The 24,450-nt window shown below is 42.0% G+C and overlaps 1 protein-coding gene across 3 annotated transcripts in view; it reads right to left on the bottom strand.

Annotated features, from left to right (window-relative positions):
* Window positions 1-23,902, bottom strand: part of stx17 (syntaxin 17) — a 32,505-nt gene extending 8,603 nt beyond the window's left edge. Inside the window, exons 1-7 of one of the 3 annotated variants that reach the window (XM_088928618.1) lie at window positions 23,792-23,902; window positions 20,933-21,089; window positions 17,514-17,579; window positions 7,962-8,184; window positions 7,627-7,742; window positions 7,314-7,364; window positions 4,075-4,161 (exon numbers count right to left, since the gene is read on the bottom strand). In XM_088928618.1, coding sequence (XP_088784744.1) covers window positions 4,075-4,161; window positions 7,314-7,364; window positions 7,627-7,742; window positions 7,962-8,184; window positions 17,514-17,579; window positions 20,933-21,055 — 666 coding nt within the window. In that variant the 5' untranslated portion in view covers window positions 21,056-21,089; window positions 23,792-23,902. Of the gene's footprint in view, window positions 1-4,074; window positions 4,162-7,313; window positions 7,365-7,626; window positions 7,743-7,961; window positions 8,188-17,513; window positions 17,580-20,932; window positions 21,134-23,791 lie in introns of all 3 variants that reach the window. The other 2 variants (XM_088928616.1, XM_088928617.1) reach the window with 2 other exon arrangements.
* Window positions 23,903-24,450: the final 548 nt, after the last annotated feature.

Here is a 24,450-nt window from a genome sequence, read left to right as displayed (position 1 = left end):
CAGCGCTGAGAGGGACAGTCCAAGCACAGTCCTATAGCTTTAGTATAAGCTCTTCATTTTGCTGAACAAAATCTAAATCAAGGCTTCTTAACTCCAGACCCCAGAGGTCTGCTTAACCCCTCAGCAGCCAAAGGCTGTGGAGAACTTATAAACTGGTCCAGTTAAACTTTAACTAGATCAATACAGCAATTATCCAAGGTGAAGAGCTGTTTATAACAAACGGACACTAAATGTAAAAAATCTGCTGGGAAAGGGCTGATCTCAACCAATGATCCAGTTGTGAGTTACTGTGCATGTACATCATTCTTCCATTTCAGAAATATCGACATTCCTCTCATGTCTCTGACTGTAGCTTCTCTTGACTGCATCTTCTCTAGAACTGATTCGCCAACACCATACTCGCTGGGGTATCTAAATCTACACTGAACAAACCTCAGTATGTCCACAAATGTCAGCAACCAGAATCCTGACCAGGTCACATGCAAGTGCTCACATTACTCTTGTCCTGGAATCCTTGCAGCTATCCTGGCTTCCTATAAGGTTCTCGTGTGGACTTCAAAATCCTCATGTACTCCTACAAGGCTCTGTATGGCTTAGCACCTCTGTATGTGTTTGATTTATTATCTTCCTACTCTCCAGCTCGCAACCTTCAATTGTCTCTCTGGTGTCCGGTTTGTCCCCCCAAGCTTGCTTATTCTCTATGGGTGCCAGGACCTTCTCTTGCTAAACTCTTGTTTCTAATTGTGCTAATTATGTCGTCTCCTATCATTGTTCCTTCTTACTGTAAAGCATTTTCAGAAGCTACTTTTGAAGGTATTATATAAAGTTTTTTTTATGATATACTGTAATATGTCTACATTAAGAATGCCAGAGATAACACAGCATTGTTCTTTTAAAACAAAAGACTGAATCCGCTGTTGTTACTTTTTCTACTACAATCTGCTCTCGCGGTTGTTACTTTTTCTTCTACAATCTGCTCTGAAATCCTGAGTTGCCATTTCACCTCCCTAGCTGTGCTGCCCTTAACGCTGACCCAGAAAAACAAAAACACAAAACCACACACCTCCTCCAGACGTTGCTGTCGGCCCGCCACACAATCCTCCTGCTCACCTCCAGAGCGCGCCACTGACCCCACCCCCCACCACGTCTTCACTACTGGAGCGTTCTAGCCCCATTTGCGCCCAAGAATCGGGAGTTTTCTGCTGGCAGAGCACCATGAGAACTTGCCGGCAGCTTGTGGTACAGTACATAGCTTCATGATAACAAGAATACTGTACTGTGGTACAGCACATAGCTTCATGATCACAAGAATGAGGAGTACAGAAATGGGCAGCCAGCACGTCATCACTTTGTCATTGCCGACCAAGGTGAATGAGAACGTCTTTTGGTCAGGTCTTATGACATTTTGCCAGAGGTGGGGGTGGAGGTGCTGGGTAATTCTAGTTTCTCACCTCCCTCCAATCATCAAAGCTGATAAATACATTAAACCACCAGACGTCTGTGTAATCCACCTCTCTATTCTATACTATGACTCTGCTGTAGCTCTATTACTGTTTATTCTGTTTTTTACCAAGGAGTACGACAGTAGGCCACTATGCAACGTCTTTGAAATGCAAAGCAAATTCTAAAACTGACGTATTTCTCCTAATCACAAGACAAGGTAGTAAAGGTGTTCTGACAACCACAAGCTTTTTTTTTTGTTTCTTTTTAGATATAATACAGTAGAGCAATTTTTTAAGGTTTAGTTTTTTAGGTAGGAGTGAAAAAGGCTTGTGGAAAACTGAAGAAAAAATGTGCCACTAAAAACACTTTGGAGATGATTGTCCTGAGGAAATAGCTGTAATGGCTTCTATAATCTCTGGGCTGCACCAGGTTCACTCCAGCCAGGAGAACAAGGCAGACTGGTGGGCAGGCAGCCAATTTCTGTATTGTAAAGAGAAAATAAAGGCCTGCTAAATTAACACTTAAGGCATTTCCCCTACCCAGCCATGGCTAACCCCTGCTTAACCAATCAAGAAGGTAAACAAGTTATTAAACGTAACTGGAGGTGAATTTACTCTCTCCACAGTAAGCTTGTGACAGCCGCCAGAGTGGTGAGAAAGAAAGACATTAAAGCTGTAGTGATTTTATTACGGAAAATAAAACCAGCTTTTCTATCTGTAAGGATGCCATGACTCTACAGTGAAGAGGAAACACTATATGTTTCAGTGCATTACAGTGTTTTCCACATAAATGCTCATCTATATTATGAGATGGGAACATCATTTAATAATAAGTATTATTATTAATAATATTATTTAAACTACTATTCTTTATAATATTGTACTGCCTAATTTGTACAATAAGTAGAAGTGGTTCTCTTTATATTTTTTTTGCTATTCTTCTATATTCTTTAGTATGTTTTCGAGAAAAATAAAAATATATCAAATGTGTTCATAAAAATACGTTTTGTTGTTATACTTTTTTTAATTGATACTATTGCTCATTGATCTTGAGAAAACGTGGTGTTTCCTATTTGCATGAAGCAAGTGATTTGACTAATCATTCTGTACAATGCCATGGAAAAGTATTCACTCCCTTCCCTTTTTGTTGAATTACGAATGATGTATGCAATTATTTGAAAGCGGATATTTTAAGTAACACATGAAACCTGATCATTGGAAGGAGGTGAATATGTTTACAAGGCACTGAATGTAAAGAACGATTATCCAAATCACCTACATCATGAAAATATGACATAAAAAAGAACCTCGTAATATTATATAAATTAGAAAACTCCTACTTGTTGTATAAAACAGCAAGAAAGTGACGGTACAATATTACAAAAAACAGTCACATAAAGGTCATTCCCATCTCATAATATAGAAAATGAGTATTGAGAGAGTTTCCTCTTCATATGAGTTCCATACAGTTAGACAAGCAGTTTTGTTCTCAGTAATAAAAACACTACAGCTTTATTAGTAAAATGCTTTTTTTACAAGCATTTGTACTTCAGGAAAATAGGAAAAGTTTTCCCTGAAAGGGGGGTGAACATTTTTACGAATACTTTTAAACGTAGCAATTAAATCAAAGGTACTGTTAGTTCATATTCTTAAAGAATATCGCTCAGCTGTTAATTGGTAACATTTATGAACAATTAGCTGTTCTGTGAATTTAATGCGGTGAAGAAAGACTTTGACCAAAATATTTTCTTCAATAAAATATCTGCAAAAGGTAACTTCATTAACTCATTTAAAAAACACTGCAATTACAAACTCCTCACTTCATCGAGGAAACGACACATAACAGGTTGTTTAATAGAATTAGATTTGAGAGCTCTTGCTTTGGTTTGGTTATTGAATAAATGAAAGCAGTTTGGGAATGTGGCAGTGATTTTAAACACCAAGGCACAAACCTGTTTTTATCAGTGTTTCGCCCGTATAACAGTGTTGCTGGGTTTGGAATACACATAAAACCACTCAAGATGCCATAGTGACTGGCTGGAGAACTCACAGATATAAGCAATGGCCATCAAAGCACTGCTGAGGGCAATAAAGCACAGCTCTGGCCCTCCAGATCAAGAGGGGCTTGTCTTGCCGGCCATCCCTGCCTCGCAAGGAACAACACAGAACAGACGCAGAGCGGGCAGCCCAAAATAGTAAAAATACTTTTACTTTCATTATTAGTATTAGCATTTCTTGCTGGTCGTCCTGGAGTTTTTTTTTTAAATTTCAGAACACACTTCAACAACAAACAAAGCCATTTATTAAAGGCTATTTCATAGCAGCGTGGGCTTAAATGTTCTTTTTCTACTCTCGGAATATTGTCTCACATGGACTCGCTGCGAGAGACCATCCAAACAGAGATCGATTTCCTTATTTCACTCCTCTTTTGCATCCCCCCCACCCCCACCCCACTCCCTCGCTCGCTCGCTCGCTCTCTCTCTCCCCCCCCGACTGCAGGTTTGTCCCCACTTCCCTTCTTCCGTTAATTGCCGGTTCCCTCAGTATTGCAGGAGGCGGATCAATGGGGTAAACACTGCAGATTGCTGGCAGGCAGAGAGCCATCGATTCCTCAGCAGGCGCTCTTCCCTACCTGCCCCAGGCTCCGGGATCCTTCTTGAACGTTCGCAGCAGCAGTGTTGACATGGTCTTCAATGCTGTCAATCTTCTCCTGTTGGGACTGAGATGCGATGGAATTATGTGTGAGCAGCCCTGCTGGGAAGCAGCGGTAAGCCAATACACACAAATTTAATACCCCATAATCAGGGACTCGGCAGCCACTTTCATCTGCTAGTCAATGTAGCTGCTACAGCTCCTAATGGCACTTTATTAACACCGCCGTACCGACCTTATTGCTGCCTTCTCACCCTGTTGCTTTATTCCTCAATAATTTTAGGATGTTTTTCTTACTGTGTGCATGTTTTGATTTCAATACATTTAGAGGCAGGCAGGCAGGTGGGGGCAAGTATTTAAAAGCTTTTCCAGATAACAGACTGGTAAAAGAAGGAAAAGTGTGTACCAAGATGCATTCCGCATTCTTTATTCTTATTTTTCTTCAATTACAGGTGCAAGACGAGGTGAAGGGAGCTGGGTTTACATGGCGGTGCAGGGCGCTTATAAAACATTCAGAAAGCAGCAGCTGTCTCTCAGTCTGCAACTGGGGAGTGCCAGTGGGAGCCCCTCGTACCTCCCACCTTCATGAGAAGCAGCTCTTCAACCCACTATCCACTCAGCACCAGCTGGAGGCGCTGTGGCCAAGGGGTGCTGGCAGTGTGGGTGCTTAGCCCAGGAAGCAGGGTTAAGATGTCACAAATCCACACTCACTGTCCTTCTCTATAAGCATACAACAGGCAGCTCCTCAGATCTAGCTGGAATATACAGTTACTCTGGATCATGCAATTAGGTACAGTTCAAGACACAGAGCTACTAGGCTTAGAATGGAAGTATTTGCTTGTTCAGTCAGTTGTCTATAATTGCATAATCAGAAGAACGTAGGAAAGTTTACAACCACAAGGAGCACGTTCAGCCCATCTAGCCTGTTCGGTAGTTATTAGCTGGTTGATCCAAGGATCTCATCCAGTAATTTCTTGAAAGAAGCCCAGATATCGGCTACAGCAACATGGCTAGCTTGCTACAGACTCCCACAGCCCGAAGAAGTTCTCAGTTTTAAATGCACTTTCATGTAGTTCTCACTTGTGTCCTCTAATTTGTACTTCTTTGTTCATTCTGGAGACGTCTGCTGGCAAACGCCTTTGAGGATTTATACTTGTTATCAGGAACCTCTCCTCTGTTCAAAGCACAGCCTGTCAGTGTAGGACATTCCCCTAAGCCACATCATGTAACAGGTTGCTCTCCTCATTCATTTATATTCATATTGATATAGGAATTTATATCTTTATTGACTGAAAAATCAGGAGTTACGCATTTGTATGGAATAAAATGTAATGTGCTCTTGCACTGTGCTGATCTTAAAAATGTGCTGGCTTATTTCAGCTTTCAAGGGGTTCAATGGCAATATGGTGTTTGAACCTGCAGGACTGCAGTGTTTACTCAGGCCTGTGGTGAGAACTAAAGACAACACCAACCCAGCCACGGAGAGAGGCATTATCAGCGGAGGTTCACACAGGATGTTCCAAAGAAGAACTCAGAGGGCCTGTTATGCAGCATGTCTGTTCCTTCTCTGCTCCATAAAATCATGATGACACGGTAACTTTAGAAGTACAACAGTGTGGCAGAGCAGTTGACTGTCTTTCCTGTACAACTTTTCTTTGCATAGATGTTTAGGCCCTACCTGTTAAACAGTGAGGAGACCTGCTCATACAGAGCAGGTCCACACAATTTAATCAGCACTTAACTACACCTAATCCCTTGGGGCTGTGATGAGCAGTAGTTTTGCCGATTCAAGTCTCAATCAGCCCGAGGACTGAATTCACAACTGGAAGCAACCAGCACTAGCTGTGCAGCCACGCAAAGGAACCAAGCCTTTTAAGTCACTTCGGGTCTTAATCACAAAGCACTTTCCAGCAAGCGAGTTTCTCCCTTGTTTCAGAAAGCGAGAACGGACTCCAAATGTTACAAAATGCAGCAGCGTCAGTCATGCTGGCTAAAGTAGTTTTAAATTTGTATCCTGTAACGCTTGTGTGCCACTTCATAGCTTCCCTGTGTTATCTGAGTATTTGGAATAAACAGATAAAAATTCAGCATGTCTGTGAAAATGAGAATACAGGCCCTTGATATCTAGCCCTGAAAAAAGTCCAAATGTATGCAACCAAATCAGCCTTGTTTTAGTTGTCTTCTTCATTTAGTGGACAGAGAGGAAAGAAAGAAAGCTAGCTTTTTCTAAGCACTGCTTACCCAACTAAAGTATCATCATGAAAATGTAATTCACTGTTCCCAGACTGGGTTTGCTGTGGTAGTATGAGTGTGTGAGTGAAGAAGAGCTGCCTTAGCCCCCCCCGAGTGTACAGCATACAGTCCCCCCTTTTCCACACAGCCACCACCCCCGTCTGTCAATCAATGAAAACCCCAAAGGACACTGCTCCTCACAATACCCTGAATACATCTACCCTCTCTGCATTTAACATGGGAGTCCCAGATCTACAAAGGAGTTAACCAGGGGAGTAATGTGGAATTCTCTGACTGTAATCTGTCATTTCTGCAATTAAATCAGAGACGAAGTGTGAGCTGCCTTCACGGTCTCAGTGCACACAACAGTCGGGCTGAGGAATTCGTCTATAACTTCCTACTAATATTTTAAATATCCAGCAGTTCATACATGTACAACTTGTGCTTCCCTTGTTCCTCTAAGCTTTTCTTTTTGGGGACACATCTTCCAGAGCAGCAGAGCTCAGGGGTTAAAATGGGGTTTACAGGTGTGAGAACAGATCGAGATTTGTTTTTCACAATATGTGGCCTGAGGCACCTAGGTGGTAAAGCAACAGAAAATATAAAGTAATGAATTCTGTAGTGCCTTGTGTCTTCATATATGTGGAATTCTTGTGCAGACAGAGGTGTTCATTACTTTTTGGTTATCGTTTTTACTTCAACACTGAATACCTTATCATGTCTTGCTACTATCATTCTGATTCACTGGTAACCTCTAACAAACAACTTGATGAGGTTTGTGGATCAATAAACTACCAGCAGCTGTGCTAGAGAGATGGGCTGACTGGTCTCCCTCCGTTTGTCACCTGTCATGTGTCCTTTATGTTCTCTGTCAAACAGCTTCTCCATACATCTCGATGATTTCCGTCTGCTTCCAGGACATGTTTTTTTGAAAACAAAGATGAGCCGAGGGGTCTATTACGAACTGTAAGGGTGATCGATACTCACATGGACCAGCTCAGCAAACTCATTCACAAGGCCATTTAGCTCTAACAAGTCCTACAAAAAATGAAAAAAAGAAGGTGAGGAACATTCAAAGTTCACCTAAAAACAGAATGACAGGCACAATTTACTCATGCTAATGAAGAAAACTCCTTAACATCCAGAGCTGCAGGTTTCCAACGAAGGCTTTCGCCTGCACTGATAGTAGGTGAGCATTTCTCTCCCTTCTGTCTCTGGGTGTGTAAATCTGAAAGCACGAGGTGTTGTTCTGCTGGGCTATACAGCGGTAAATACTGTACAGACATGCTGTCCTGGTTACCTCCTCCAGCGTCTCCCAGGACTCTGCAGCGTTCTGGTCTCGGGGTATCTCTGGCAGGGGCAGCTGGGTCTGAGTTTGGAGGGGAATGCCGCTCTCCTCGCCGCCAGAGAAACTGCCTGCCAGAGGGAGAGAGAAACCTGGTGGGAAGACTTGACACGAAGGCCAGCAGAACGCGTGGATGTGAAGTACAAATTAGCCCCTTTGAATGGAAATCCCAGCAGGCAGCTGGGTCCGCCTGGGTGCGAACTCATTTACTTCACCACTCACGGGCCGAGCTGCCTCTTTGCCCAAGACACCAGAGTGGCAGGAGGAGTGCCCGTGATGGCGGCACGTACCTAGTGCGGTGAGCGAGCGGGAGAGACTGGGAGCTGGGGGACTCTCGGGGCCCGTGGGCTGGACGCCTGTCGGCGCGGCGGTCTCAGAGTGGAGCCGCAGGAAGTCGCCGGCGGCGATGGAGGCCTGCTCCCGCGTGGGCCGCACCAGCCTGTCCAGTGCCCTGGCGTCCTCGCTCCGCACACGCGCGCACAGCTTCTCCATCTCGCGTATGTTGGCACGCAACTGCTGCAAGACAAGGGCACATCCATCGCAGGTCATGAGCGGGGCTGCCAGCTTGCGACATGTCTTTTATTTCTTTATTATTATTTATTTTATTTCTTTATAAAGAAAGGTCTGGACAAACATTACAGATTACACCAGCAGCACGACAGAAGAAGCAGCCTATGCTGGCCATGAAAAAACTGCAGTAGTCCCATTATTTGTGGTAGAAATCCTACTACATAACCCAACCGTTGAAAAGCTCAAAAAACAGCTGCAGTATTTGAGCTTTTCAAAGATCTTCAGCTAGTGATGATTAAAAGAGACAAAGAAGAATCCCTGCTGGATTCTGTCCCCTCGTGGATAAGAGCTGGGCCCAAGCACAGACTGAACTCTATGATCAGGGGTTCGAACCTGTGTCATGTCACTAGTTGATTGTGACTTGAGTGCATGAGGGATTCAAAGGTGGGTTTGGAGATGCCTACCGTTCCTCAATCTTTTATTTCACACCTGTTTTGGTGATCCATAAAAAAAGTTAAAATAATAGTCTCTGTTGGTCACGTAAAAACCACAGCAGTCCCATTATTGGGGCTGTTAGTTAAATTTACAGGAAGGAGGAGTGAGGTAGAAATCTTGTCTCACAACAGCTACATGTATTTGAGCTTTGAGAAGGAGCCTGCGAATGCTGTACTGAGATGAGCTGCATTAAGGATGGTCATCCTCCAGGCTAGTTTTGAAAAGGAGCTGACACATTCCATGTGTTTGCCCCAGAGAGCAAAGGGTTTTAAATCAATGAATCAGCCTCACACAGTATGTCTGAGTGAAACAGGCTTTAGGGTCAGAGGCTACGGACTTATCAGCAGATGTACCTTACTCCCATGTGTTGAAGAGAATATTAATTTATTCTGAATAAACACACGGGATAATATGATTAAGCTGTCAAAGTCTGGGTAACTGTCCAGTTAGTAGAGATACAAGGCAGCTAGGTAAAAATGTTCTATACCAGTCCTGGGGAGTCACAAAGTCTGAGGGTTTTTATTCAATGTCTGTGCTCTATGGTCTAATTGAGCTAATCATTAGCTTAAATGGACAAACTAAACACTTTCCAAAGGTCTTCAGGTAATGATGATTTAAAGAGACAAAGAAGAAAACCTGCTGGATTCTGTCCCCTCGTGGATAAGAGCTGGGCCCAAGCACAGACTGAACTCTATGATCACGGGTTCGAACCCGTGTCATTTCACTAGCTGGCTGTGACTGAGTGGATGAAATGACTCAAAGGCGGGTTCGAAGGAGTCTGCCTGCACTTCCTCATTCGCTCCTGTGTGCAGATAAGGGATTTATAGCTGGGAGCCAACATAGGAATCACGCTGTTGGCTATTTCCAAATCGTGGGGGTTTAACAAAAACAGACAGTATTTTAAAAATCCAAACACCGCACAATCTCAAGCTGGCTTCCATAGTAGCATTTGAAAAACAAGATGAGACAAAAGAGATCTGTCCTAAGGATGAGAGCTACAGCAAGTACTCCACTGGCTATACTGACTGGCTACCTGAAGCTTTACTAAATGGTATCAACAGCTCTCGTTAAGGAGCCAGTCCTGCAAGAGGGGTAAATTCAGCCATGCCCAAGCACTCCTAAAGATCTTCAAAGGCTTGATCTCTCTGCTATAACCTTTGTGACAGTTCAGATATTAGTGTAACGTGTAACACGTAACATGAGAGAAGTGCATTTTAAACTTCATCTCGATTTGTGTGGTGTTTCGGTGCTTCTACCAATGTTAGGTCTTACCTTCCTGGTTTGATCTGTCAATTGAAATGGCCTCTGCTGTCCCTGGGTTTAGGTCCAGCAGTAACACAGTGCACAATGTGCCAGTGTAAGAGGGATACCACAAGCTGGGCTGCATTTGTTTGTACTTTTGCAGTACTGTGTGCACTGCTACGCTTATGTTGGTAAAATGAATCATTAAAAAAAAAAACTTCCATTATAACATTTCATACATCACAGCCTGCTGTTTCCAGTATCCTTGAAATACACTTTGTTTAGTAAAGGGTTCTTTGCTGGAGCCAGTCTAAAGCAGAATAAATGCATTTCATTTTAGCATTACTTTATGTACCAGTGTGATGCAGCCTACTCTATCGGGGAGAGAAAGAAAACAGTGGGGAACACATTTATGAGATTTTAGAAGACACAGCTGATGAGAAAAAAAACAAACGAAACCCAATTTCTCCAACAGATCAGACTGACCTATTCGAGTTGCTTCAGAGCCGTTAAAGACAGGAAAAATACATGAACAAAACAGTATTTTAAGAAAGGTTAAGTTGAAAAGCAGGTTCTTTAGGAGGAGGTGAAGACCTGAGCCCAAAATAAGCAGCACCTCACATGTAACATCACACTGTGGGAGAAAAACACAAAAACAGCAGGGGTTGTTTTATTCTGATTAACTTAATAAGGCTTCGCACGGCAGGGTGACTCCTCTTTAGGACGCTAACTGCAGATGTGCTATCGTTACCAAAGAGGTGGGTGGTGACCAAAAATATCTCAGATCCTCCTCCGATGGGCTGCCTAATGTCAAATACTAACCGTCACCCAACCGACACCAGAGCATCGGTGCATGAGCCCAGGCCCAGAGCACAGCCAGCCTCCCACCTACAATGCTATCTAACCACATATCTCTGCACGATCGCAGAGGTGATAGAGCTATCACCCCGAAATCTGCACAGAACACACACGAAAAAGAAGGGCATCAGAACAAAAATCAAAAACAGAAACAAAAAACACCTCTCTGTTAACACTGGACTGTTATTCTGTGAGTGTGACTGGTCCAAGCCTGACAAAAAAAAAAACATTCCCCAGTTTTACTTTTATTTACACACATTAAGACAACCACTGTGGTTCAAAATCACCATGAGAAAAACACAAAAGTGGTTTTCATTTAGGGGCCGACATCAGAGGTACAAGATGATTATAGATTCCAGTTGCGGACACTTTAATAACAAAGAAGTGTTAAACTAGCGATTTGATGAAAATCATTTATTTTAATGTTTTATTCAGAATCAGCGATTCTGTGATCAGAACACATCCTAGCCTGTAGTTTTTATCTGATCTTTTAGCAGTAATGATCACGCTGGATCCACAGTGCCAGACTCCTGTTTGCTGAACTGGCTCTCAATTTCTTTCTTAGTAGGTTTATTTGTTTCACAAAAAAAAACTCATTTCAGAACAGAGGTTCTCCGATTCTTAAATTTATAGTGAAATTTAGCCTCTAATCCTAAAGTCTTTTTGTCATCCAGAAAATCTAAATATAAGCAGCAAGGACAACAGAAAAGCAAACCTGCACTGGAAGGCGGTAGACATTTCATCTGTGAGAAGTTACAGGAAGAGTCTGGGTGCTGTATAAGAAAGGTGAGTCTTTCTTGTGAATGGCTTTTCTATTTCATAACTACATAATCTCCTGTATTGTGGTTGACGAATTGGAACATCTCTCCCAGAGACACGTTAGCGCAGGCAAAATAACCCTAATTTTGGAGCTCTTTAAAAACACTCACTCTAAAGGTAGTTCTTATGTACAATAAACAGGATTTTATTTCTAATTACGTTCTAGCCATCAAGAATAGAGATCAAAACCTCTGAGAAACTGAACAGTCCATAATTCTGTGGGACAAGACCTAGGTTACAGTGCGGGCATTATGTGACCAACAGCATTACGTGAGTGTGGTGAATTTGGCACTGCTGGACCTTCTGAAGTGGTATCGTGAAGAACTAATGGGCTTTTCTGTTTAGAAGAAAATATAAAAAAAAATCTGGATTCTAGCCATCTTCTGAAAAATAGTAACACAACAGCACATTCTAGTTTTCTTCACCCAAAGCATCTGAAAGTGAAGTTGTTTACTATTTTGTTTGGACACAGATTAAAGCACCTTTTATTGACAATATAAATGCCCTTTGGGCTTCCCTGCGATTGTTTATAGCTGGGCAGCCTCTTGGAATAAAAATCTGCTTTCTTTCGCGTAGCCAAGGCAAAAAAAGAACGAAAAAATATGAACATGAACAAAAACAAAGTCAACAGAAAGCCCACAGCGGTGACAATCAGGCAGGCGGAGTGGCACACGTCCTCGGAGGCTCCTTGGAGACTGCACCCCACTGTGCAGAGAGGCCTCTTGATGAACACAGGCAGGATTAGAGCTGCCAGTCCTCTCCCGCCGTCTCCTGCTCAATTCAGCTGGGGCCGGAGAAGGGCACTTCAGCAGAAACCGGGTAAAACACTCCCTTTCAGTCTCGCTGGCTCTCCCTGTGTCTCTATGTCTGTACACGCCTAGGCAGAAATACAGCAGCCTGTCTTTCCCTGGAATAATAATAATAATAATAATAATAATAATAACATCACTTTAACTCTTAACAATTTCTTGCATTGGGAATTATCTTTTCGCATACCCCAGCTTGCTCTCCATGAGACACACAGGCACACAGACAGGGAGAGAGCCTGGGGTCAGAGCGCAGGGTCAGCCATTGTACGGCACCCCTGGTGCAGTTGGGGTTAAGGGCCTCGCTCAGGGGCCCAACTGAGTAGGATTCCTCTGCTGGCTGCAGGATTTGAACCGGCAACCTTCCAGCCACAGGCGCAGATCCTTAGCCACAGAGCCACCGCTCCGCCCCAAATGGGCTGCTGATCAGCAGTTGAACAGCACAGAGCAGACCCGGCTGCAGGACCACAGGGAGGAACCCTGGGTTAAAACACAGCTAATATCTGCACCCCAACTGCATCTACTGTATCACCAAGGTATACCTTCTCCGCCTCCGAAACCATCTTAAATTGAAATTGTAGCCAGACAAGTTAAACAACATGGTTTATGAGACAGATAAGGGTAAGACTATGTTTAACGCGACTTATCTTTATCTTTCTTTCTAAGGCATATAAATCAAACAGGTATAATGAATTATTCCAGAATTGTAAAAAAATTGATAATATCGTTTGGCTAGTCCTGGAGAATTGCACTACTTCTTTAATACATATAAAAGTGCAAAACCAAAATAACTACAAAGATAAATCCAAATAACTGGCAAGAAAACCTTTTGGCACACAATTCTTTTAGTCTTCTTACCAGACTTTCAAAAATCTGTCCCTCTCACAGATCTTCTGATTCACGTGCAAATGAAACTTTCACTTTCACAAAGACGCAGTCTTGAACCCTGGTTCACGTTTCTTAGTTAAGTTATATTCAGTGCTATTTTGACTTGTTACATATCAGCAATTGTTAAGGCTTTGATGGAGATCAATTCTACACTTAACTCTCACATAAATCTCAGGGGTCTGTAAACACTAGTTCTAAATGCATTCCTCCTGTGCCTTCATATGTGTACTAGCTGTTGAGGCAACACATTCAAAATATAAAGGGTTCGAAATTTGTATTATTTTGTAACCTAACGAATCCTTCTCAAGGTATTTTATTTCACACTTACAGACATTTTATACTGCAAATTTGGTTTTTACACATTTGCTGCAAAGACATTACTCTCTGTGTTGCCCACATAATGATGCCATACTCTAAACAAGCATTGTGCTTAAAACCAAAAAGCAGAAACATTTTATTTCTTAAGTATTTGTCTATTTTGCACCTTCTTAACTCACGCTACTATACACACAAAGTGTAAATGTTAATTTCAAGAACTACTCAAATGCCTTTGATTGGTTATGCCTGTCCAAGACATGACATATTGACAGTGGATGGCATTCGCCAGTTCATGCTGCCCTTGCCTAGTACTGGAAAGTTCAGGTAAAGCTAATCTGATCAGCTGATTACGTTGCTGGATCATGTCTTTCTGTTGTCCCTCAGGCTTGCACTGAAGGTATGTTTCTAACATCGAAGTTAATCAGTAGCATTTATGATTCTACGTCAACTTTTGGGGTGCAATCAAACAACATGGACCCCAGAATACAGCTTTCACCCACAAACAAGAGCCCAAAACCTGGGGTCAAGTCCATGTCTGGGGCCATTGAGTGATAAAATCCTCAATGAAACCGCACACCCACTGTTTCTGTGAGGAAATGTTTTTATTTTCACCATGGAGAAAACTATTGTTTGGTTTTATGGCTTTGAGTTCAGCCACTATTAAAAATAAAAATTCCATTGAGTGTTTTAGGTACAAAGCTTGCTACCACAAGCAGAGATCTTCCACACATTAGAAAACTACTCTAACAACTTTACTGGAGTAAAACTGTTAACCAAAAATACCAAAATGCACTTCCTTGGTTTCCTCAAAACATACTGTACTAGTGCCGTAGTGGTGAGGTAAAGACTGAGACCCATCCTCCTTTGTGGCAGTTGTGTAAAATGCGGAACATGATACTTTCTCAGTCAGCAAGACAGTAAAATGAGCATTAACAGGAGGCTAAACTGCAGGTCTTACTGGTGGAAATGGCGAGAAAGAGGGAGGGGAAGCAGCAATAACTGTTGTGAATCCAGCAACATAGTGTAGGTGAGCTCACCGTTTTTAATTTTAGATCTGCTCTAATGTGTTCAGTATGTGGCCTTCCGTAACTCTGCCACTGCATGAGGGAGGCTGGGCAGAGAGAAAGAGAAGCAGAGAAAGTGGAAGAGTGTGACAGGGAGGGAAAGGACTGAACATTCCATGACACATGTTCCTCATCCCCGGGCTGCAGTTCTCGGTATCCGAATGGTGATGACATCACTGCCTAGTGCCAGAGGGCACCTCCCTGCTCTCGTCAGGCCTGCTGAGGATTCTGGGATACAGTATCTGCACTACATCGCACATAATCTTCCCAGCTCCTTGCCCTGACTTCACCAGGCCAATTGCTCTCAGCTCAGTCAACCGTCAGCCTCACCCCTGCAGGTCTCCCTTACTGGCACCCAGCTCAGTCAGATATCACGTACTGGCACATTCAAACAGCCCATGAGTTAAAACAACCCATGATCTAAAATCAGTAATGTGCTGCTTTTAAGAAAGACTGGTATCCTGAACTTATAGCTTTTCTCCATAGCAAGTGTTCACTGAGTCAAGCCCAATTAAAGAGTTACCTTTAATCATGCTGACAACAAAGAAGTGATGTTTGTTATTCAAGAAGGACATTACCACATATTTCACTGTTCTTGATTTTCTTCAATCATGGGTTTTTGAGTTTTAAGAGAGGAATTCACATAAAAGCAGTTACAAACAAAAATTAGCCCATCTGGCCTATTTGTTAGTAAGTTACTAATTGATCCAATTTCATCCACCTAATGATGCTATGATCTTTGACATTTCTGAAAAGAAACCAGGGCATCAGTTTTAACAACATGGCTGGGTAGCTTGTTCCAGACTCCTACAAGCCTTTGTGTAAAGGTGTGCCACATGTTGTCAGTATTAAATGTATTTCTATGTATTTTCCACTTCAGTCTTCTGGTTCATGTTTCACTGCTGATTCTGAAGTCCAATGGGTTCACTTTCCCAGTGCTTTTTCAGGATTTTGAGTACTTGTACGAAGTTCCCTTGTAATCATCTCTCTTCACGATTATAAAGGTTAATTTCATTCAGCCCGTCTGTGTAGGATACTGACTTAAGCCCTGGAATGTATCCAGAGCAGAAATATATTTTTGTAACATGGTGATCAAAAGTTTACACAATATTCTAAATGAGACCTTACCAGTGCATTATACAATTTTAACATAACATTCTTTTATTTAAATTCTAAGCTATTAACTATATATCCTATAAAATTATTTGATTTAAATTTTAAGCTTTTAACTATATATCCTATAGTTTGCTTTTTAAATTGTTTACCGCATTAACCAGAAGGCAATTCATTCAGTTGTGGTTTGACAGGGATTTTACTGAATTTTACACATCAGCCTCAACAAAGAGACTTTTTTTCAGTTTATGAGTAACAGTGTAAGATTAATTGCAGTAATTGCTATTTTTTTTCCGAAAGCTGACACCCAGAATTCACAGTAGGTGCAGGTATGGGTGTCAGGTAATCCATTCTGCTTCTGTTTGCAGATCTCTGAAGCACAAACACATCAAAAATTACAATTAAAGAGCAATTTTTAGGATGTATTAAAATGTGCTTTCTGAGCAGTTCATTTTTTTTCAATAGCCAAAAAAGCTATCCAAGCAACAGAATGAATCCTTTAAAAAACACAGCAGGTAAGTCTCTACAAACCTTTGCAAATTTTGCTTTCAATAGGAAGGTTAGACAGAAAATAAAATAATGTCAGGAGAAATAAAATACGGAATTATTAAATACAATATGCTAGGAGTCAGGAAGGAGCAGGACTACATCTGTCACATCAGCTGGTATTACAATACATCAAGTCTCGCAGATTTGCTTAAATGCAAATTTCTAAATAAACAGCAATAAAAAATTAAAATCCTTTTACAATCACACCGAAACACACACTCCATCACTTGGAAGAGCCAGCCTGCGATCTCACAAGCCTGAGCACCAGGATTGTTTTATCCAATCCTTTACCTACAGAGCACAATAGCTGATACAATACAAATTAATTATATTATGCAAATCACTGGTTTCGGCCATTCATTCAGGACAGGATAATTGCATGTCTGTTGATTAAAACAGGATTGCTGTGTGTGGCATCCACTTGACTAAGCTGTGGGGTCTTAAAGAACACGACTATCAATCTCTCAAAGAATGCCTAATGTGTTATTTTTATTTTTCTATTATTTTTTTATTTATTTTTAATCCCATAAACACTTTTGGAAACAGCAATTAACCTTGGAATGGTAAAAAAAAACATTCTGAGCATATTAAACTCATTATCCAAGCCGAGGATAGCCTCATCAAAGTCTGGATTTCAACCAAATAATATGAATACAAAGTATGCTAAAAACAAATCCCTTTCAATGGGAACATATTTTGCAAAACAAATAAAATTAGATAAAAAGGAGCAACAAAAAAAAATGTACATATGAAAGCTTTCATTTAATCATGTAGAATTCCAGTGAGATTGAATAAATGTGTTTTACTGTTTGAAAATTAAAGAGGCAGGCAATATCTGAATACGTTAGACCCAGAGTAAGTTAGACATCAGAGTGTACTGGGTAAAATAAAAACAGCTTTGTAAAGACAACAGGGACATGCACTAAAAACACCCGTCTGGGTTGCATCCTGTGGAAAACATGTCTTTTCACAACCCAACTGGAAGAATCCCCCCACTCAAAGGCTCAGTTTCCTCGTGGTTTGCAGAAAAACGCCGATATTCAGCGCCGTGAGTCAAGTACTGTCACACCTGTGCGAGCACGTGCGTGTAGTTGTGTGTGAGAGTGTAGTCACAGCTGTAGTTGCTCAGGCATCAGTACTGATGAATGTATGTGCGAAGAGTAGTAGAAAGTAGCCCTACCTGCACAGTGCGACTGGCATTGATGTGTTCCTGGTGCAGCCTGTCCCACTGCTGGCAGCGCTGGTACTGGAGAAGACGAGAGAAAGACTCTGTAAGCGGTAGCCCTATCCAAATCCTCGCATTCAAACTGCCCGAAAGCAAAAGCAAAAATGCTGTGTAAGACATTGCACGTGTAAAGCATTTTTCATCCCGCAGGATCCTGGAGACATAGTTACGTACTGGACAAGACCCTCGTCCTCCATATCTAATGTTCAACCCCCACATGGGTGACATGTGACAGCCATCGTGGTCCTGCAGCCCCACAACAAAGCACAACAAAGATCTGGTGAAGAAGTGAGAAATTGCTTCACCTACATGTATTGAATTAAGAGAGAATGTTAGGTAACACACTTTGCTCAAACCCAGAGCAGAATTTAGCCAGGTAAAACATCCCTATTCTTACAAACATTGGCCTGGGATGTTTCCGGATCAGATGCAGCTAGAATCAAACCTGTTCAGGAGCTATAAGATTGCTGTCTGCCAAGAGAATAGGGAATCAATGGACAAAGGAGGAAGTTAAAAATACAGTATATTGTGTTGTTAAACTGAACATCCGTGGATTAATAACGGTGTACATTATTGTGTGCAAAAACCCATTTTTCTACATCTGACATCTTCAAATATGTTTCCGTCTAAATAAATTCTTCCAGCAAACTGTGGTCCTTCATGCTTCTAAACACAGGACCATATTGTTTCTTTCTGGCTACTGGACGTGAAGCCAAAAAGTACCGTATCTGGTATGCACCCCCATTTTAACTGAGGAAAACTCCAGTAATTCCTTCAGGAAAACAAAGACTATCAAGACTATCTCCCCAATCAGGAGAGCCTTTCCACAATGACGACATTCTTACAAAGAGTGGTAGAAAAATCAAACAGTAAGCCCGTACTGCACACTCTTCTGGACCCCTTAGGGATCCTTATTCAACAGATCTCACCAGATGCTTTTTCTTCAGTGCTCCTCTAACCCATCCCAGATCACAAGAGTACTTAATTAACCATTCTTTGCCTACTAGTGTCGCCGTAAAGCAAGCTTTTGCTCTTTCCTACCCCACCTCTCTTGTATTAGTCTGAACAACTGGCTCTCACTGCCAATAAACCCGCCTTGCTTATTTTTACTTTTTACACACGGATGATAATCCAAGCAATGAATGAACAGACAGGTGGAGGATCAGACGAGTAGTCACACGCAGGACCTGATGAGGTCACAGCTGAACTTTCCACACCCCAGAAGAGCTTCGAACCGGCTACCTCCGTCAGCGGAGCTCTCACCTGCTGCTGGCCTCACCCTCCCTGTTTCCGACAGCTGCCACAGCAGCACTGTGCTGCAACACGGATCAGCGCCAGGATAGATGCTCTCTCTTGCTTTCCAGTCACAAAAGAGCGTTCCTCTCACCTATGTGCAACTGTGTGACTTCATTTTTAATTAAAAAAATGGCTCCTGAATATTTTTATTATGCTTACAAAGCATGATCCGCTGCCTATTGAAAACCAAACTTGTTTTCTCGTGCCAGTTAAGTTCTGTTCTTCTGAAGAAAATGATCAATTTACTGACCACTAGTCTGATGTCTCAACACTCTTCCTGTCCAACTAGCGAAGGCTGGCCTGTCATGATTGTGTCCAGGCACTGGCCTTGGTAAGTTGATCCCACAGATGTTCTATTGGACTCAGCTCTGGAACATAAGGCAGACCACCACAAAACCTCAACCTTTTTTTTTTTCTTGAAGCTAATCTGTTGTAACTCTGGCACTGTTCAATCCACGCTGTCCCGCTGGACAATCGACTTTTCTGGATTGGCTTGCAGGATCTGAAAACCTGCTGGCTCAACGACGTTGTCAATGCATCGCCGAGCAGTAGAGCTGCCCTCAATCTGCAACTGAGACGGTCCTGTGTTCCTCCCCACATCATGACACTTCCACCCCCCACCCCTCAACTGTCAACATGACGGCCTCCAAGCAAGTCCACTGATGTCATGCAGAAAGCAAGTTCCAGTCAATTCTGCCGACGTATAGGCTAATTCTTCCTGGGATTTCTCATGCTGTGGTCACTACAGTCAGAACACAACTCTGCAGATGGATCGGATGGATATGACAAGTGTAGGTCATGGAGCTGACCCTCTGCCTTCCACTGGATGTGGCTTGTCGGTTTTCCAATTTCTCTGGAGCAATCAGCCGCTTGTTGAAATGGAATATTCCAATCACCAACTTGCTTCACAGACAGGTTACCTTCAATCATGCTGACAGCAAAAAATGATCATTACTCAAGCAGGGCCTTACCCCATATTTCACTGTTCTTGGTATTCTTACATCGCGGCTCTTTCTGCATATTCCTTGCTAACTCTGAGTGATAAACACCTGCTATTTTTAAGAATTCACCTGACGGTATTGTCGTATTCCAATACTGCTTAAACAACCAAGGCAATACTGCTTAAACAACCAAGAAACTATCTGCTATATATAACTTGATATATAACTATATCAAGAGAGCTACTGATATATTACATTGCTTTTGACCAAGCACTTCTGCCAGATCAAGGGCCATCAAAACACAGTGCTCCATTTAGGGAAAAAGTACCTTCCTTTATTCTTCACTATCAAGAATGAAGAAATCAATAGTGGAAATCCCAGGGAACAGAAACTAATCCTAAGTACTAAGGAGGTCTTCCCACAATGAACTATTATTTGACTTCACCCCACTGCAGCACGATGAGGCACCATCCTGCTCCCTTTCTCCCAGCACAGGTAAGGGAGAGCAGTTCTCGTGCCCCAGTCCAGCTGGCAGATGCAGGAAGAGGAGAGCCTGCTGCAGGTTGGCTGCCCAGGGCCGTGCCCGCTGTGATCCCCTCTCCCCTGCTGGCAGTGACAGGTGCCGCCCTGCGTGCCCCCGTGCCCTGCTCTAATCCTCCCACCCGCCCGCCCCTCTCCTGGCGTCACTGCTCCTCAGGCTGAAGGGATTTTTGTACACCAGGTCATTAGCAATTCCAAAAACTGCCTGAAGAGACGTGGATAGTCTGGGACTTCCTCCCATCGTAGAAGTGTTTGTTTTAAATAAACGATCCAAGCGTAGCTATCCACCTGACAGCCACTTTGCCCAACAGCCAAAAGCTGGCTCCTGCTGCACAATGAATTCATTTCTTTTCCCAAAACGTGACAGAAAGATGAGTCAAGTGTAGCTCTCCCCCACATAATCAGAGCAACCTGCTGGGCTGCACGCCCTGGAGAACTGCTCTGAATCCGAAACCAAGTTCAAGGGGTCTCACCGCACCGATACCGCTGTAAAACTTCAAAAAAGAAAAGCCCCAATTATAAGAAAAGGGTCCACTCCTTCAAGGAGCTCGGAACAGCATCTAGCGGTTTTCCCCTACAGATCGCGCTGCGCTTTACCTTCTCGATGTTGATCTGGTGCTTCCTGAGGCGCTCCAGGTCGGTGGGGATGGCCACCTTGATGAACTTGTGGATGGGCACCTCCAGGCGCCGCAGGGGCAGACTGCCCGCCTCCTCCGCCATGCTGCCACGCCGGCTGCCCTCCCAGCCCGGCCGCCTGCGGAGGGGGAAGGCGAGGCCATGCTCACAAGCCCAACTGGCCTGGATAAGGTATGACAGCCTTGAACCCGCCTAGAGTCACTGTTCTGTGTTTCTCCAGACAGTACAGCGGTTTTCCACCGCCTGTTACTTTTAAGAATAATAGCAATAATTTAATAAGGCAGCCCATCCATTCTCTAACCGCTTTATTCCATGAAGCTGCCTTGCGCAACTCCGAATGATGTCCCGGAATTTTGCTGAATTAGGAAATTGCCTGTGTACACATCACCACATTACATCACTTTCAACAGCTGCTTGTTGAATACAGGATCTCAGAGGAGCCAGAGCCTAGCCTGGCACACAAAGGGACATCACTCAACCCAACCGGACAGTCAGAATTACTTTTTATTATTAATAATTGTTGAAACCACTAAATCATATCCCACTGTTGAAAAAAACAAGAGTTGTCTATGATTCTCCATTGAATGGTATAAGTGGTAAAACTTCCCATTGGCCTTTACCAGTCATGGCCTCCTAATAATCCTCATCCATCAAATAGATTTATCACTGTTCTCCTCTCCATTGATAGCTGGTGTGTGGTGAGTGTACTGGTGCACTATGGCTGCTGTCACATCATACAGGTGGGGTGGTGGTGGAGGGGAGTCCCCATTACCTGTAAAGTGCTTTGAGTGGATTGTCCAGAAAAGTACTATATAAGTGTAAGCAATTATTAATTATTATAAGTCTCACTTTACAGCAAACAAACCTTGGATTATCCAGGCTCAAAACCACTACTACTTTCACAGTACTGGAGAGAAAACTGTGAAGGCAAAAGTGATGTGCAGGTGATGGGCAAGTAGGCAGATACTGACATCTTCTTAAGCAAATATCTGATAGTATTTCAAAATAATTTCCACAGGTTTCTTAACAGTTCACCAGAAAGTACTGAAACAAAGCAATTAATCTCAGTGGGAAAATACTGAAAAACTAAATGGTGCTTTCAATTGCAATTTAACTGTCTGATTCAAAGTGATCTCCACAATTCGTAATAAATCCTGAAATGCAGTGATTTTACTACAATGTTGTGTTAAGAATTTGTGTTTAATAAACCTGGGCCTCAGGCTACTCTTGGATAAATCTGGGAATTCCTGTTTAATAAACCTTTTACATGGGTCTGGACAATAAGCAACAACAGCACACAGTTTGTTATAAAATATAAAATCAGCCCATTCTTTTTTAACCCGCTGTTACTCACTCAAAACAGTGAATGCTTCTAGGAAACAGGTTCCCTCATGATCAAGGCTTTGATTGTGTCTCAAAGTGTGAAAGGGTTTGAAAGTTGATGAGACAGTATTCTCCTGACAGATCTTCAAACATGAACACAAATTCACCTATAGTGCCCTGAAGCAGAGGCTGCTTGTTTTATAAAAATATGCTAGTCCTGTCATGAGTAAGCTTGATATAGATAACTTCTATTGAATTATTCACTGAAATAACATTTATTCACTTTGTTATTAAAGCACTTTATTTTACTTTTAAAAATGTATGCAAGACACAGGTAGCAAATTATTGTACATCTGTCTACCTTTTGCTGAGGATTCCTGGAATGAATCCACTATTGCTGTTTTTAGTATTATCAGCACTTCTGAGAAAAGATGTTGATGTTATTTATAGATATGCCTTGTAGTTTTTGATTTTGGTATTTTTACTTTGCACAAAATACTGTAACAAGACCTTCTAAAGTTGTGTTAAGCCAACTTTGATACCTACTAATTGTTTTCTGTTTCTGAAAAACTAAAGTGTTAAAGTGTTCATTGACAATTAACTTTATATTTTAGTGTGTTGATTAATCGTGATTTTAATCCTGCCTCAAGTCAATTAATTTAGCTGCAGTGGGAGAGACCCTTGTTGTTTAGCGAGCCATCACCAGAAAGACTCTTATTCTAAGAGCTGAAGAGTCTACGACAGAAACAGACTGAAAAATGGGACTACACAATGGCCTGAACTGATACTAACCACAACGCCTCTGCGTCGCCTACGTTTCCTTTCAAAGGAGGGATTACAGGTCATTTGTTTTCATGTCATGGTCATGTTTAAATTGCCAGACCTCACAGGTTTTATATAGTTAACATCAAGATATGGTAAACAAAAAAGTAAAAATACGCAATCTAACACAAGACTGGTGTTACGGTATTAGTATTTTGTGCGCAGCTAAAATACTAACATTGAATAGGAAAACGGCAAGTGGATTTATGACATAAAACTTAAAAATCTATGCCAAAAATGCAAATGTCTGTACTGGATGTGTTTGCCAGGAAGAGAGAGCAATCGTTACATCATATATTAGGGTTCTTCTGCAACTCACAACTAACATGAGCCTCCTACCCGTGCTTTGATACAGAAGACAACGGTTTAGTTTACTCGCTTCGAATTGGAAAAGTGAAAGTATTCGCAAACAGTTTTTTAATATTATGAATCTTCAATCCATTCAGAAGTGAAAAGGTGTTGTAATACAGATTCGAATCACACGGCCGTAATGGGAAAGTTCGTTAAATTTCACAGGGAAAAATAGCTCTATAATCAGACCACCTATATACGTTGAAGACGTATACAGTACGTGCTGGACACTGTCATTTCAAAACACCTTAAATAGACAGCTATACATTGTCAAATCAAGTGTGCTCATTGGAGTACATAAGTTCTTAAAATGTAAGTACGTACCTTGAAACAAAACTATAACAGTATTACTCCCCACTGTTAATTAATGCGACAACTTTCTGTTAGTAAACAAGACTCCAACCTGTTTCCCAGTGCGCCTAAAAAATACTTCCGGTCTCACATTGTGTAGCAGAGAAACAGACCCGATGATGAAACAAAAGAAGGTATGTAGAAGGCCGGTTTGAAAAGGTAGTGAAGGTAAAATGAACGGAAACGGATAAAAGGCGACCATTGATGAACATATTTAATTTCACAATTTATTATAACACAATGGTTATTTTTATTCTTTCAGATGTAACCTCAGAGTCACTCTAGAGCTCTCAGTGTATGGGGGGGATGGGTGTGTGGTTGTGTTTTTTTAGGTGGTGTGAAATCTCAAAGGGATTTCACCGTGCAGTGCAACCTTTAGTGCAACAATGACTAATAATTTTTAAATATCACTTGTAAATGCCATCGATAAAAAAAAATCAAATAAAATCAGCAATGACTAATTATTTTAGATAGAAATAAATTATAACATTGCGCAAGATTTGTTTTAATATCCACATCTGCCTCTATAAGGGTCAGCGTTAAGATCGTGATTACATCTACATATCCTCACGTCGCCCACTCTTGCCCAGACAACAGGTTTGAGTGTGGCAGTTAGGTTAGATGTTCGATTT

Source organism: Atractosteus spatula, chromosome 12 (genome assembly GCF_055471065.1).
Source record: "Atractosteus spatula isolate fAtrSpa1 chromosome 12, fAtrSpa1.hap1, whole genome shotgun sequence".
In the NCBI taxonomy this organism is placed as follows: domain Eukaryota; kingdom Metazoa; phylum Chordata; class Actinopteri; order Semionotiformes; family Lepisosteidae; genus Atractosteus; species Atractosteus spatula.
Note: the sequence above shows the minus strand (reverse complement) of the source record. Positions and strands in the feature narration are given on the sequence as shown.